Here is a 17070-nt window from a genome sequence, read left to right as displayed (position 1 = left end):
GTGTGAGTGGATGAGCGGGTGAGAGGGTGTGAGTGGGTGAGAGGGTGAGAGTGGGTGAGAGGGTGAGAGGGTGTGAGGGTGTGAGTGGGTGTGAGGGTGTGAGAGGGTGTGAGAGGGTGAGAGGGTGTGAGGGTGTGAGAGGGTGTGAGAGGGTGAGAGGGTGTGAGGGTGAGTGGGTGTGAGAGGGTGAGAGGGTGTGAGAGGGTGAGAGAGGGTGAGAGAGGGTGAGAGGGTGAGAGGGTGTGAGGGTGTGAGAGGGTGTGAGAGGGTGAGAGGGTGTGAGGGTGAGTGGGTGTGAGAGGGTGAGAGGGTGTGAGAGGGTGAGAGAGGGTGAGAGAGGGTGTGATGGTGTGAGAGGGTGAGAGGGTATGAGAGGGTGAGAGAGGGTGAGAGAGGGTGAGAGGGTGAGAGAGGGTGAGAGGGTGTGAGTGGGTGAGAGGGTGTGAGGGTGTGAGTGGGTGAGAGGGTGTGAGGGTGTGAGAGGGTGAGAGAGGGTGAGAGAGGGTGAGAGGGTGAGAGAGGGTGAGAGGGTGTGAGTGGGTGAGAGAGGGTGAGAGAGGGTGAGAGGGTGAGAGAGGGTGAGAGGGTGTGAGAGGGTGAGAGGGGTGTGAGGGTGTGAGAGGGTGTGAGAGGGTGAGAGGGTGTGAGGGTGAGTGGGTGTGAGAGGGTGAGAGGGTGTGAGAGGGTGAGAGAGGGTGAGAGAGGGTGTGATGGTGTGAGAGGGTGAGAGGGTATGAGAGGGTGAGAGAGGGTGAGAGAGGGTGAGAGGGTGAGAGAGGGTGAGAGGGTGTGAGTGGGTGAGAGGGTGTGAGGGTGTGAGAGGGTGTGAGGGTGTGAGGGTGTGAGAGGGTGAGAGAGGGTGAGAGAGGGTGAGAGGGTGAGAGAGGGTGAGAGGGTGTGAGTGGGTGAGAGAGGGTGAGAGAGGGTGAGAGGGTGAGAGAGGGTGAGAGGGTGTGAGTGGGTGAGAGGGTGTGAGGGTGTGAGTGGGTGAGAGGGTGTGAGGGTGTGAGTGGGTGAGAGGGTGAGAGGGTGAGAGGGTGAGAGGGTGTGAGGGTGTGAGAGGGTGAGAGGGTGAGATGGTGTGAGGGTGTGAGTGGGTGAGAGGGTGAGATGGTGTGAGGGTGTGAGTGGGTGAGAGGGTGAGAGGGTGAGAGAGGGTGAGAGGGTGTGAGTGGGTGAGAGGGTGTGAGGGTGTGAGTGGGTGAGAGGGTGTGAGGGTGTGAGTGGGTGAGAGGGTGTGAGAGGGTGTGAGGGTGAGAGTGGGTGAGAGGGTGAGAGGGTGAGAGGGTGAGAGGGTGTGAGGGTGTGAGAGGGTGAGAGGGTGAGATGGTGTGAGGGTGTGAGAGGGTGAGAGGGTGAGATGGTGTGAGGGTGTGAGTGGGTGAGAGGGTGAGATGGTGTGAGGGTGTGAGAGGGTGAGAGGGTGAGTGGGTGTGAGTGGGTGAGAGGGTGTGAGTGGGTGTGTGTGGGTGAGAGGGTGTGAGTGGGTGTATGGGTCTGTGGATATGAATGGGAGAGTGAAGGAGGGTTAATATGAATATGTGTAGGAGGGCAGAAGAGAATGGGTGTGTGGGGGTATAGGGTATATGTTGTCTGGAGGTATAGGGTATATGTTGTGTCTGGGGGTATAGGGTATATGTTGTGTGGGGGTATATGTTGTGTGGAGGTATAGGGTATATGTTGTGTGGAGGTATAGGGTATATGTTGTGGAGGTATAGGGTATATGTTGTGTGTGGAGGTATAGGGTATATGATGTCTGGAGGTATAGGGTATATGTTGTGTCTGGGGGTATAGGGTATATGTTGTGTGGGGGTATATGTTGTGTGGACGTATAGGGTATATGTTGTGTGTGGAGGTATAGGGTATATGTTGTGTGTGGAGGTATAGGGTATATGTTGTGTGGGGGTATAGGGTATATGTTGTGTGGAGGTATAGGGTATATGTTGTGTGAGGGTATAGGGTATATGTTGTGTGGAGGTATAGGGTATATGTTGTGTGGGGGTATAGGGTATATGTTGTGTGGGGGTATATGTTGTGTGGAGGTATAGGGTATATGTTGTGTGGGGGTATAGGGTATATGTTGTGTGGGGGTATAGGGTATAAGTTGTGTGGAGGTATAGGGTATATGTTGTGTGTGGAGGTATAGGGTATATGTTGTGTGTGGAGGTATAGGGTATATGTTGTGTGTGGAGGTATAGGGTATATGTTGTGTGTGGAGGTATAGGGTATATGTTGTGTGTGGAGGTATAGGGTATATGTTGTGTGGAGGTATAGGGTATATGTTGTGTGGAGGTATAGGGTATATGTTGTGTGGAGGTATAGGGTATATGTTGTGTGGAGGTATAGGGTATATGTTGTGTCTGGAGGTATAGGGTATATGTTGGCTGGAGGTATAGGGTATATGTTGTGTGGAGGTATAGGGTATATGTTGTGTGTGGAGGTATAGGGTATATGTTGTGTGTGGAGGTATAGGGTATATGTTGTGTGGAGGTATAGGGTATATGTTGTGTGGAGGTATAGGGTATATGTTGTGTCTGGAGGTATAGGGTATATGTTGTCTGTAGGTATAGGGTATATGTTGTGTGTGGAGGTATAGGGTATATGTTGTGTGGGGGTATATGTTGTGTGGGGGTATATGTTGTGTGGGGGTATATGTTGTGTGTGGAGGTATAGGGTATATGTTGTGTGGGGGTATAGGGTATATGTTGTGTGTGGAGGTATAGGGTATATGATGTGTGTGGAGGTATAGGGTATATGATGTGTGGGGGTATAGGGTATATGTTGTGTGGAGGTATAGGGTATATGTTGTGTGGAGGTATAGGGTATATGTTGTGTGGAGGTATAGGGTATATGTTGTGTGGAGGTATAGGGTATATGTTGTGTGGAGGTATAGGGTATATGTTGTATGGAGGTATAGGGTATATGTTGTGTGGAGGTATAGGGTATATGTTGTGTGGAGGTATAGGGTATATGTTGTGTGGAGGTATAGGGTATATGTTGTGTCTGGGGGTATAGGGTATATGTTGTGTGTGGAGGTATAGGGTATATGTTGTGTGTGGAGGTATAGGGTATATGTTGTGTGGGGGTATAGGGTATATGTTGTGTGGGGGTATAGGGTATGTGTTGTGTGGAGGTATAGGGTATATGTTGTGTGGAGGTATAGGGTATATGTTGTGTGGAGGTATAGGGTATATGTTGTGTGGGGGTATAGGGTATATGTTGTGTCTGGGGGTATAGGGTATATGTTGTGTGTGGAGGTATAGGGTATATGTTGTGTGGAGGTATAGGGTATATGTTGTGTGGGGGTATAGGGTATATGTTGTGTCTGGAGGTATAGGGTATATGTTGTGTGTGGAGGTATAGGGTATATGTTGTGTGTGGATGTATAGGGTATATGTTGTGTGGAGGTATAGGGTATATGTTGTGTGGAGGTATAGGGTATATGTTGTGTGTGGAGGTATAGGGTATATGTTGTGTGTGGAGGTATAGGGTATATGTTGTGTGTGGAGGTATAGGGTATATGTTGTGTGGAGGTATAGGGTATATGTTGTGTGGAGTTATAGGGTATATGTTGTGTGGAGGTATAGGGTATATGTTGTGTGGAGGTATAGGGTATATGTTGTGTGGAGGTATAGGGTATATGTTGTGTGGAGGTATAGGGTATATGTTGTGTGGAGGTATAGGGTATATGTTGTGTGGAGGTATAGGGTATATGTTGTGTGTGGAGGTATAGGGTATATGTTGTGTGTGGAGGTATAGGGTATATGTTGTGTGGAGGTATAGGGTATATGTTGTGTGGAGGTATAGGGTATATGTTGTGTGGAGGTATAGGGTATATGTTGTGTGTGGAGGTATAGGGTATATGTTGTGTGGAGGTATAGGGTATATGTTGTGTGGAGTTATAGGGTATATGTTGTGTGGAGGTATAGGGTATATGTTGTGTGGAGGTATAGGGTATATGTTGTGTGGAGGTATAGGGTATATGTTGTGTGGAGGTATAGGGTATATGTTGTGTGGAGGTATAGGGTATATGTTGTGTGGAGGTATAGGGTATATGTTGTGTGGAGGTATAGGGTATATGTTGTGTGGAGGTATAGGGTATATGTTGTGTGGAGGTATAGGGTATATGTTGTGTGGAGGTATAGGGTATATGTTGTGTGGAGGTATAGGGTATATGTTGTGTGGGGGTATAGGGTATATGTTGTGTGTGGAGGTATAGGGTATATGATGTGTGGGGGTATAGGGTATATGTTGTGTGGAGGTATAGGGTATATGTTGTGTGGAGGTATAGGGTATATGTTGTGTGGAGGTATAGGGTATATGTTGTGTGGAGGTATAGGGTATATGTTGTGTGGAGGTATAGGGTATATGTTGTGTGGAGGTATAGGGTATATGTTGTGTGGAGGTATAGGGTATATGTTGTGTGGAGGTATAGGGTATATGTTGTATGGAGGTATAGGGTATATGTTGTGTGGAGGTATAGGGTATATGTTGTGTGGAGGTATAGGGTATATGTTGTGTGGAGGTATAGGGTATATGTTGTGTCTGGGGGTATAGGGTATATGTTGTGTGTGGAGGTATAGGGTATATGTTGTGTGTGGAGGTATAGGGTATATGTTGTGTGGGGGTATAGGGTATATGTTGTGTGGGGGTATAGGGTATGTGTTGTGTGGAGGTATAGGGTATATGTTGTGTGGAGGTATAGGGTATATGTTGTGTGGAGGTATAGGGTATATGTTGTGTGGAGGTATAGGGTATATGTTGTGTGGGGGTATAGGGTATATGTTGTGTCTGGGGGTATAGGGTATATGTTGTGTGTGGAGGTATAGGGTATATGTTGTGTGGAGGTATAGGGTATATGTTGTGTGGGGGTATAGGGTATATGTTGTGTCTGGAGGTATAGGGTATATGTTGTGTGTGGAGGTATAGGGTATATGTTGTGTGTGGATGTATAGGGTATATGTTGTGTGGAGGTATAGGGTATATGTTGTGTGTGGAGGTATAGGGTATATGTTGTGTGTGGAGGTATAGGGTATATGTTGTGTGGAGGTATAGGGTATATGTTGTGTGGAGGTATAGGGTATATGTTGTGTGGAGTTATAGGGTATATGTTGTGTGGAGGTATAGGGTATATGTTGTGTGGAGGTATAGGGTATATGTTGTGTGGAGGTATAGGGTATATGTTGTGTGGAGGTATAGGGTATATGTTGTGTGGAGGTATAGGGTATATGTTGTGTGTGGAGGTATAGGGTATATGTTGTGTGGAGGTATAGGGTATATGTTGTGTGGAGGTATAGGGTATATGTTGTGTGGAGGTATAGGGTATATGTTGTGTGTGGAGGTATAGGGTATATGTTGTGTGGAGGTATAGGGTATATGTTGTGTGGAGGTATAGGGTATATGTTGTGTGGAGTTATAGGGTATATGTTGTGTGGAGGTATAGGGTATATGTTGTGTGGAGGTATAGGGTATATGTTGTGTGGAGGTATAGGGTATATGTTGTGTGGAGGTATAGGGTATATGTTGTGTGGAGGTATAGGGTATATGTTGTGTGGAGGTATAGGGTATATGTTGTGTGGAGGTATAGGGTATATGTTGTCTGGAGGTATAGGGTATATGTTGTGTGACAACTAAAAGATTCCAAAAACAATTTAGTCCAATCAACATAAGCTAAATATCATGTGGCTGCCCATGGTGCTGATTTCTGTGTGTGTGCGCAAGTAGAAGAAAAAACAACAACATGTTGACTCACCCTAGAAATGCCAATTCCAGCCTCCTCTCTTTCATGCTGACCAAACGGTCTATTACTTTTTCATACAGTACAAGCTTTTAGTTTTTGTTGTCCTAGGCTACCTGGCTAAAATGCTCGCTAGCCTAACTTCCTTTCATGGGCAACGATTAGCCAGCTAGTTAATATTTGCATACTACATATAGCTACATATTGAACTTCTATCCTCTCAGGCCAGGGGCACAATGTATGAAATGTATGGTTGGATCAGAATCGCCGTTATAATCATTGGCCAGTACGGAGAATTAAGTAAAACCACAAGTCCAAATCCCTATCTCCATCCATGGTTACTTTAGGCCTACAGCACAACGAGATGCAACAATTCGAGTATTTTCTGTCAATGACGTTTGGCTTTTGATGTGATTGGTATGAAGCCAAATCCAAACTGGCTTCCCTTGACACTTTCCTTCTTCTTTTTTGTGCACCATTCACAGTTGAGTTCACTCAATTTAGTTCAAAGCTGATTGGCTATTATTGTATTAAAAAATATATAAAAAGGAAGGCCAAATGCTAGCTGACTTCCCTTGTTTTCAATGCTATGGGCAGCAACAGTATCATACTAATAAATTGTTTTGACCAGACAGCATCAGACAGATGGGCTAAATGTGTAGAGACAGAGAGGCACTGTTGAACGAACATCCTAAAATACAGAGAGACTAAAGATGAATTACTTTATGGGTTTTTTTCTTGCTAATTTTTGTTTTGGGGGGGGGCAGCCTGGTCCCTTTGCTCCACTGGCTATGAGTTGTAGCTGTGGAAAACCCGCCAGCTTTGGTCGGGCGTACTGTTAGCAGAAAATAGCAAGCTGGGGGAAATGTTTTCTTATCGGGACCAAATGGCACCCCATTACTTTTCTTGTGCACTACTTTTGACCAGGATCTACTTACGGTATTGTGCTTTTCAAAGAAGCACACGCAAATCACATTCATATGTGACATTACAGGATTGTCAAGTTAGTGGCCTAGCCTGGATGTCAAACTGCATGCAACAACATCGTCTTTCTAGTACGGGAGCCAGGGCCGTATCTCACCTCGCCACCACGGCCACCTTCTCATTTCGCAGAAGCCGCCTCTGTTCCGGTCCCAGTTCGCTGTCCGCCCCGGTCAGCGCGCCCTCCTCCGGTCCAAACACACGGGAGTAGAGCACGCGGCTCTCCCCGGGCGCCAGAGTGCTTACCGGGCCGATGGTATGGATCAGGAAACATTGAACCATGGTGTTAGCTTAATGAACTAAGATATCGATCTAGTTAGTCTTTCTCTCGATAACTACAGAGACGTCAGATTGCAGGGCTTGTTATGCTTTGCTTCCTGGTTTGATCAGGTGACCAGGAAGTTATTTGATTCAACACTAGAGGGCAGGAAAATGATGACGTCCAGCATGATCACGTGAAAGCAAATCAAATTTGATTGGTCACATACACGTGTTTAGCAGATGTTATTGCGGGTGTAGTGAAATGCTTGTGCTTCTAGCTCCGACAGTGCAGTAATATCTAACAAGTAATATCTAACAATTTCACAACATATACCAAATACACACAAATCTAGGTAAGGAATGAATTAAGAATATATACATATATGGACAAGCGATGAGGAGTGATGTCAGAGCGGCATGGACTAAGATACAGTAGAATACTATAGAATACAGTATATACATATGAGATGAGTAATGCAAGATATGAATACTATAGAATACAGTATATACATATGAGATGAGTAATGCAAGATATGAATACTATAGAATACAGTATATACATATGAGATGATTAATGCAAGATATGAATACTATAGAATACAGTATATACATATGAGATGAGTAATGCAAGATATGTACACATTATTAAAGTGACTAAGATACCATAGAATACTATAGAATACAGTATATACATATGAGATGAGTAATGCAAGATATGTACACATTATTAAAGTGACTAAGATACCATAGAATACTATAGAATACAGTATATACATATGAGATGAGTAATGCAAGATATGAATAGTATAGAATACAGTATATACATATGAGATGAGTAATGCAAGATATGTACACATTATTAAAGTGACTAAGATACCATAGAATACTATAGAATACAGTATATACATATGAGATGAGTAATGCAAGATATGTAAACATTGTTAAAGTGGCTAGTGTTCCATTTCTTAAAGTGGGCAGTGATTTCTAGTCTATGTCTATAGGCAGCAGCCTCTAATGTGCTAGTGATGGCTGTTGAACAGTCTGATGGCCTTGAGATATAAGCTGTTTTTCAGTCTCTCGGTCCCAGCTTTGATGCACCTGTACTGACCTCGCCTTCTGGATGATAGCGGGGTGAACAGGCAGTGGCTCGGGTGGTTGATGTCCTTGATGATCTTTTTGGCCTTCCTGTGACATCGGGTACTGTAGGTGTCTTGGAGGGCGGGTAGTTTGCCCCCGGTAATGCGTTGTGCAGACCGCACCACCCTCTGGAGAGCCTTGCGGTTGCAGGCGGTGCAGTTGCCGTACCAGGCGGTGATACAGCCCGACAGGATGCTCTCAATTGTGCATCTGTAAAAGTTTGTGAGGGTTTTAGGTGCCAAGCCAAATGTCTTTATCCTCCTGAAGTTGAAGAGGCTCTGTTGCGCCTTCTTCAGTTTGTCAGTGATGTGTTTTTTTATTTATTTATTTTATTTTACCAGGCCAATTGTGCGCCGCCCTATGGGACTCCCAATCACGGCCGGTTGTGATACAGCCTGGAATCGAACCAGGGGGTCTGTAGTGACGCCTCAAGCACTGAGATGCAGTGCCTTAGACCACTGCGCCACTCGGGAGCCCAGGAAGCTTTCCACCTTCTCCCTGCGGTCCCGTCGATGTGGATAGGGGGGTGCACCCTCTGCTGTTTCCTGAAGTCCACGATCATCTCTTTTGATTTGTTGACGTTGAGTGAGAGGTTATTTTCCTGGCACCACACTCCCAGAGCCCTCACCTCCTCCCTGTATGCTGTCTCGTCATTGTTGGTAATCAAGCCTACTACTGTTGTGTCATCTGCAATGAATAAATACACTGCTCAAAAAAATTAAGGGAACACTAAAATAACACATCCTAGATCTGAATGAATGAAATAATCTTATTAAATACTTTTTTCTTTACATAGTTGAATGTGCTGACAACAAAATCACACAAAAATTCTCAATGGAAATCAAATTTATCAACCCATGGAGGTCTGGATTTGGAGTTACCCTCAAAATTAAAGTGGAAAACCACACTACAGGCTGATCCAACTTTGATGTAATGTCCTTAAAACAAGTCAAAATGAGGCTCAGTAGTGTGTGTGGCCTCCACGTGACTGTATGACCTCCCTACAACGCTTGGGCATGCTCCTGATGAGGTGGCGGATGTTCTCCTGAGGGATCTCCTCCCAGACCTGGACTAAAGCAACCGCCAACTCCTGGACAGTCTGTGGTGCAACGTGGCGTTGGTGGATGGAGCGAGACATGATGTCCCAGATGTGCTCAATTGGATTCAGGTCTGGGGAACGGGCGGGCCAGTCCATAGCATCAATGCCTTCCTCTTGCAGGAACTGCTGACACACTCCAGCCACATGAGGTCTAGCATTGTCTTGCATTAGGAGGAACCCAGGGCCAACCGCACCAGCATATGGTCTCACAAGGGGTCTGAGGATCTCATCTCGGTACCTAATGGCAGTCAGGCTACCTTTGGCGAGCACATGGAGGGCTGTGCGGCCCCCCAAAGAAATGCCACCCCACACCATGACTGACCCACCGCCAAACCGGTCATGCTGGAGGATGTTGCAGGCAGCAGAACGTTCTCCACGGCATCTCCAGACTCTGTCACGTCTGTCACGTGCTCAGTGTGAACCTGCTTTCATCTGTGAAGAGCACAGGGCGCCAGTGTCGAATTTGCCAATCTTGGTGTTCTCTGGCAAATGCCAAACGTCCTGCACGGAGTTGGGCTGTAAGCACAACCCCCACCTGTGGACGTCGGGCCCTCATACCACCCTCATGGAGTCTGTTTCTGACCGTTTGAGCAGACACATGCACATTTGTGGCCTGCTGGAGGTCATTTTGCAGGGCTCTGGCAGTGCTCCTCCTGCTCCTCCTTGCACAAAGGCGGAGGTAGCAGTCCTGCTGCTGGGTTGTTGCCCTCCTACGGCCTCCTCCACGTCTCCTGATGTACTGGCCTGTCTCCTGGTAGCACCTCCATGGTCTGGACACTACGCTGACAGACACAGCAAACCTTCTTGCCACAGCTCGCATTGATGTGCCATCCTGGATGAGCTGCACTACCTGAGCCACTTGTGTGGGTTGTAGACTCCGTCTCATGCTACCACTAGAGTGAAAGCACCGCCAGCATTCAAAAGTGACCAAAACATCAGCCAGGAAGCATAGGAATTGGGAAGTGGTCTGTGGTCACCACCTGCAAAACCAGTCCTTTATTGGGGGTGTCTTGCTAATTGCCTATAATTTCCACCTGTTGTCTATTCCATTTGCACAACAGCATGTGAAATGTATTGTCAATCAGTGTTGCTTCCTAAGTGGACAGTTTGATTTCACAGAAGTGTGATTGACTTGGAGTTACATTGTGTTGTTTAAGTGTTCCCTTTATTTTTTTGAGCAGTGTATAATGTGTTAATGGAGTGAAACTGAATGAGTGGTTCCTATTTTACCAGTAGTGGAAAAAGTACCCAATTGGCATACTTGAGTAAACGTAAAGATACCTTAATAGAAAATGACTCAAGTAAAAGTCACCCAGTAAAATCCTACTTGAGTAAAAGTCAAAGTATTTGGTTTTAAATACACTTAAGTATCAAAAGTAAATGTAATTGCTAAAATACACTTAAGTATCAAAGGTAAAAGTATAAATTATTTCAAATTCCTTATATTCAGCAAACCAGACGACACAGTTTTCTTGTTTTTTAAATTTACAGATAGCCAGGGGCACGCTGCAACACTTAGACATAATTTACAAACGAAGCATTTGTGTTTAGTGTGTCCGCCAGATCAGAGGCAGTAGGGATGACCAGGGATGTTCTGTTGACAAGTGTATGAATTAGACCATTTTCCTGTCCTGCTAAGCACTCAAAATGTAACAAGTACTTTTGGGTGTCAGGGAAAATGTGTGGAGTAAAAAGTACATAATTTTCTTTAGGAATGTAGTGAAGTAAAAGTAAAAGTTGTGAAAAATATAAATAGTAAAGTACAGATATTTTTACTTTAGTACTTCACTTTAGGGTTTTACTCATGTATTATACTTTTCAGTAAAGGCCTACCTTAATGCAAACAGAGATGCAAACTATATCCAACGTTCTCAGATAAGGCCTTTAACACCTAACATACACTTCGTTCTCAGATAAGGCCTTTAACACCTAACATACACTTCGTTCTCAGATAAGGCCTTTAACACCTAACATACACTTCGTTCTCAGATAAGGCCTTTAACACCTAACATACACTTCGTTCTCAGATAAGGCCTTTAACACCTAACATACACTTCGTTCTCAGATAAGGCCTTTAACACCTAACATACACTTCGTTCTCAGATAAGGCATTTAACACCTAACATACACTTCGTTCTCAGATAAGGCCTTTAACACCTAACATACACTTCGTTCTCAGATAAGGCCTTTAACACCTAACATACACTTCGTTCTCAGATAAGGCCTTTAACACCTAACCTTTGTACTTACTTTTATTTTTGTTACATAGTTAAGGCTTTGGTGTTACCAGTGATGATGCCCTGGGAAGAAAACACTTACATTGGCTCAACTTGCCATTGGCTCAACCATTGGCTCAACTTACTTCATGGCCATTGGCTCAACTTGCCATTGGCTCAACCATTGGCTCAACTTACCTCATGGCCATTGGCTCAACTTGCCATTGGCTCAACCACTGGCTCAACTTACCTCATGGCCATTGGCTCAACTTGCCATTGGCTCAACCATTGGCTCAACTTACCTCATGGCCATTGGCTCAACTTACCATTGACTCATTCATTGGCTCAACTTACCTCAAGGCCATTGGCTCAACTTACCATTGACTCATTCATTGGCTCAACTTACCTCATGGCCATTGGCTCAACTTGCCATTGACTCATCCATTGGCTCAACTCACCCCAAGGCAAACATTTTGACTATATTAGCCCACACAGCTACAAGGATGCACTTTCATACTAGGTTTACGACCTCATATTGAAGCTCATAGAGACCCCAACTGATGTATAGAACAATCTTAAAATGATCTACTTTGGTTTTAGATACAAGCATCATGAAACCTCTTAACACATGAAAGTAATTTGACTTGGTGACAAAAATCTGTTTTTGGGACCTAACTTGCTGACCACTTTCCCCGTGTGGTTTCTTCCTTCACAGACTCCATGAAATTATGACCTATTTGGTCAAGTTATAATTTTTGTGTTTTTGATTACATTGAAAAAAGTGTGGCTCAACTCTTTCATAATTCCCTGCTTTGACAGCTCATGTCATGTGGTTTGTAGGTTTTAAGTGTGACCTCTTCATTCTTGCTCATAAAGTGGAAGGTAACTACAGTATTTTAGCCCACAGAGGCTGTAGGTTATTCTGACTCTCAGCTGCTGGCTGACTGACCGGCTTCATTTATTTTTTAGTTGTATTGTTTGTATATTGTTGTATTTTTAATTTGTGTAACTGCCCTTGTCTATCAGTGTTTTGTTACTTGTCATGTTTTGTGTTTTTTGTGGACCCCAGGAATAGTAGCTGCTGCTTTTGCAAATAAACAAACAAATGAGGGCTGGCTTCACGCTAGCTGCAGGAACCGTGAAGCTAGCTGCGCGAATGACTCTATTGTTGTAGAAAGCCTCTGTTGGTATTAGCCAGATGGCCACAGCTTTATAACTATTCACTCTCCATAATCGTATACAGCCCATTGATCCATTTTTAGCTAGGTGGCTAAAGTTAGCTAAATGGTTAGCATGATTCGCTAGCTAGCTAGCTGTTGTGCTAACTAGGTAAAGTAAAAACACTGCATTGACTCTCGGCAGTCAGCTACAGGCAGATGTATGGAGGTAGAATACTGACTTAATTATACAAGCATGTAAAGTATGATTTGCACATGTAAAATATGAGTTGCACCTGTATACAGAGTTTTGTAGTTGCAAAAAATATTTGCAAACATTAACTTATTTTGTGAATAATTGCAACTTGCAAGCGCATAACGTGATGTGTGAATAAATACAACAAAACAAACAGACAGGTTAAGTTGAAATGTGAATAAATATAATAAGATTTGCAAGCATGCAACTACATTTGAGAATGAATGCAACTAATTTACTAAACTTGCGACTGGTGAATCTTCTTCTGTGAATCAAAACTACACTTGCAAATGTCGAATCTGTGCGCTCAGAGTTTTGGCAAAATGTTTGCGATTAACCTGTGCCAAAAGTTTTGTGGTTGTAAAAAAATAAAATAAAAAAAAGCAGGCATCACAGAAAAACACGAGCTCTGGTGGACAGGGCTTTTTCTTCCAACCAAACGCTTTCACGTTTTTACAGGGTTCTGGTTTGGAAGCATACTTTCTATTGTGCTAAATATAGATACAATTTGATAAAATGAATAGCTAGCTAAATGATATTCACAGAATTAAAAAAAAAAACTACAAAAAAAGTGTTGGTGAGGAAGATGGAAGGGAATAATTATTAGTATATTATTTATTTCTTTATTTATTATTTAGTATATTTATACCACATTAGCATAACGAAGCTACGAAGCTGATGCTTTTCTATTGGTAATTACAGTACATGGCTGGTTATCTAGCTAGCTAGCATTAGAGCCTTTTGTCTAGCCTGTATCTAGTGGTTCTTACGTTGTGTATCAGAGCGATAGGTCTAGCTGTTGTACTTGTCATTTGGTTGAGACTAACAGTAGAAAATAATTGTTTTGCTCTGTGTATATTTGTGTATATTTGGTGTGTAGTTGGTTGGCTTTGCTCGTTAGCAAGCTGAGATCTCTGCTCAAGTTGGCTAACGTTAGCTAGCTGGCTAATAATGTTTTTGAGGAGAACCTGACACTAGATCAGTTTGTGAGAAAACAAGCACTGCATTACAGTGGACTGGCAACACACTGCATTACAGTGGACTGGCAACACACTGCATTACAGTGGACTCGAGACACAGAGGAACTTATGAATAGCTACCCAGCCCAGCCAGCCAAAGTCAAACAGAGGTATTCAGTGCAAACACAAGGCTAAGATACATAGCACCTGCCAGTCAGACCTGGGTTCAAACACTATTTATTCACTTTAAATATGTTATCTGTGCTTGATTGAGCTTACCTAGCTTAAAGGGATACTTCAGGATTTTGGAAATCAAGCCCTTTATATACTTCCCAGAGTCTGATGAACTCGTGGATACCATTTTTATGTCTCTGCGTGTAGTTTGAAGGAAGTTGCTAACTAGCGTTAACGCAATTGCTAACTACCGGTAGTGCAATGACTGGAGGTCTATGGTAACTGCTAGCATGCTAGGAGATACCATAGACTTCCAGTCATTGCACAAACGATGGTTAGCAATTGGCTCGCGAAACTACCTGTAAAGGCATCAGCATGTTTCGGTTCGGCTGGTGGCTAGCCAAACTTGGCTAGGGGAACCGAACGAGTGTGCTCGCATGCTCCCTAAAAATAAGTTTGCCTGAAAAACAAAAAAAACAAGGGGGAGAGTGGTAATATTACCCCAGGACATTAGAGGGTGATCAGCTGGTAATAGCCATCTACAGTACAACGAAGTGATGATACCCAAACAAGGAAGACACGTGCAGGACAATAAAAGTGTACACAGAGAGACACTTGACTGGTGAGAATATGGAAGTTGTGTGAATTGATCCACTAGATGTGATGTAGCTAGCAACACATATAGTAGGCTAGATACGGAGACAGAGAGGGAGAAGATGGTCGTGTGACCACTCAACAGAGAAAGAACAGCGGATGGGGAGCATGCAGTGCTGGTCCAACAAATGCCGGTTCTCCAATTGATGTGGTGAAGCTTTGGGTTCCTACCTCTGGAAGTTCACAGCAGGCAGTGGCTAGCATCTACAGAATGGATGTGCGCCGTGTCGTTTCAGAGGTCTGCAAACCCTTTGGCTTGCCCCGAAGGACAACTTTGTAGCCTTTCCTACAGACTCTCTCAAGCCAGGGCGACACGGCTTGCAAGTGAAAGAGGAAACATGCTCAGGGACTTATTCCCCTGGACATGTGCCATGGCAGGAAGACACGGTTAGGAGGGGACAACTCAACATGCTGAGGGACTTATTCCTCCCCCCAGGACGTGTGCGATGGCAGGAAGACACGGTTAGGAGGGGACAACTCAACATGCTGAGGGACTTATTCCTCCCCCCAGGACGTGTGCCATGGCAGGAAGACATGGTTAGGAGGGGACAACTCAACCCAAGGCCAGCCAATCATGCAGAATATGCCTTTGTTTGGACTGCTCACACCTTGATGTAGGACACAGACTCACAGTTATGTATGTGTGCACTGAACCAAAGTAACATTTAGAGTTTTAATCTTGTTAATATAATGAAAGCCGATTCTATGACGTCTCAGTGTACAGTAATTTAGATTAGATTGATCTACACCACAAGTAGAAGAAATTCTGTGGCACATAGCTATTCTCAACGTTGTCAAATACAATGCATTGAAACACCAACAAAGCTTCTTCCTAATAAACCTTTTATTCTTGCTTCTGGGCTCTGAAAGTTAACAACACAATACAAACGTGTCTGCTGAGAACAGACATGTAAACAACAAAAGTGTCAATTAAATATAATTAATGTCAGAGTGTAGATACAAATATTTATGAACAATCGAAATCTTTCAGAACAACTCTTGAGATCTGTCTTCTATCATTTGCAATGCCTTTGCCAGTGACGTGTCAAGGACTGAGTCGGCAGCTCTTTTCTCCCTTCTCCTCCCAGCCTGCTACGGCTGCTGCTGCTGCTCTGTGGCATCGCTGAGGAACAAGCCAGTGGAGTGGGACCCAGGATTGAGCTTCCCTGGTCCTGCATGGAGATTGTTTCCAGTACGGGAGATGGGCTGGGGGCCGGTGACCAGTCAATACTGGGGGCAGAGGCAGTGCTGGGGGCCGGTGACCAGTCAATACTGGGGGCAGAGGCAGTGCTGGGGGCCGGTGACCAGTCAATACTGGGGGGAGGGGCAGTGCTGGGGGCCCGGTGATCAGTCAATACTAGGGGCAGAGGCAGTGCTTGGGGCCGGTGAAGAGGCAGTGCTGGGGGCCCGGTGATCAGTCAATACTAGGGGCAGAGGCAGTGCTGGGGGCCCGGTGATCAGTCAATACTAGGGGCAGAGGCAGTGCTGGGGGCCGGTGATCAGTCAATACTAGGGGCAGAGGCAGTGCTTGGGGCCGGTGAAGAGGCAGTGCTGGGGGCCGGTGAAGAGGCAGTGCTGGGGGCCGGTGAAGAGGCAGTGCTGGGGGCCGGTGAAGAGGCAGTGCTGGGGGCCGGTGAAGAGGCAGTGCTGGGGGCCGGTGAAGAGGCAGTGCTGTTCTTCACTGACATTTTCAACCTTTCCCTGACCCAGTCTGTAATAGCTACATGCCAAGGTAACCTGTCTAAATGACTATCGCCCCATTGCACTCACATCTGTAGCCATGAAGTGCTTTGAAAGGCTGGTCATGGCTCACATCAACACCATCATCCCGGAAACCCTAGACCCACTCCAATTCGCATACCGCCCCAACAGATCCACAGATGACGCAATCTCTATTGCACTCCACACTGCCCTTTCACACCTGGACAAAAGGAACACCTATGTGAGAATGCTATTGATTGACTGCAGCTCAGCGTTCAACACCATAGTGCCCTCAAAGCTCATCACTAAGCGAAGGATCCTGGGACTAAACACCTCCCTCTGCAACTGGATCCTGGACTTCCTGACGTGCCGGGCTGCACCCAGCTGGTAAGGGTAGGCAACAACACATCCGCCACGCTGACCCTCAACACGGGGGCCCCTCAGGAATGCGTGCTTAGTCCCTCCTGTATTCCCTGCTCACCCAGGACTGCGTGGACGCACACGACTCCAATTTGAAGGGGTGTCTTCATACTTTTGTATATATTGTGTATGTGGACACCCCATAAAATTAGCGGATTCGGCTATTTCAGCCACACCCGTTGCTGACAGGTGTATAAAATCGAGCACACAGCCATGCAATCTCCATAGACAAACATTGGCAGTAGAATGGCCTTACGGAAGAGCTCAGTGACTTTCAACGTGGCACCGTCATCGGATGCCACCTTTCCAACAAGTCAG

The 17070-nt window shown here is 45.1% G+C and overlaps 1 protein-coding gene across 2 annotated transcripts in view; it reads right to left on the bottom strand.

The window, feature by feature from the left end:
* Window positions 1-7110, bottom strand: part of LOC311102456 (AP-5 complex subunit sigma-1-like) — a 30389-nt gene extending 23279 nt beyond the window's left edge. The window contains exon 1 of one of the 2 annotated variants that reach the window (XM_084143815.1): window positions 6819-7110. In XM_084143815.1, coding sequence (XP_083999941.1) covers window positions 6819-7000 — 182 coding nt within the window. In that variant the 5' untranslated portion in view covers window positions 7001-7110. The remainder of the gene's footprint in view (window positions 1-6818) is intronic. The other variant, XM_084143814.1, reaches the window with a different exon arrangement.
* Window positions 7111-17070: the final 9960 nt, after the last annotated feature.

The sequence above is a fragment of the Coregonus lavaretus genome, assembly GCF_964263955.1.
Source record: "Coregonus lavaretus genome assembly, chromosome: 27".
Lineage (NCBI taxonomy): Eukaryota > Metazoa > Chordata > Actinopteri > Salmoniformes > Salmonidae > Coregonus > Coregonus lavaretus.
This window is presented reverse-complemented; position numbering and strand designations above follow the sequence as displayed.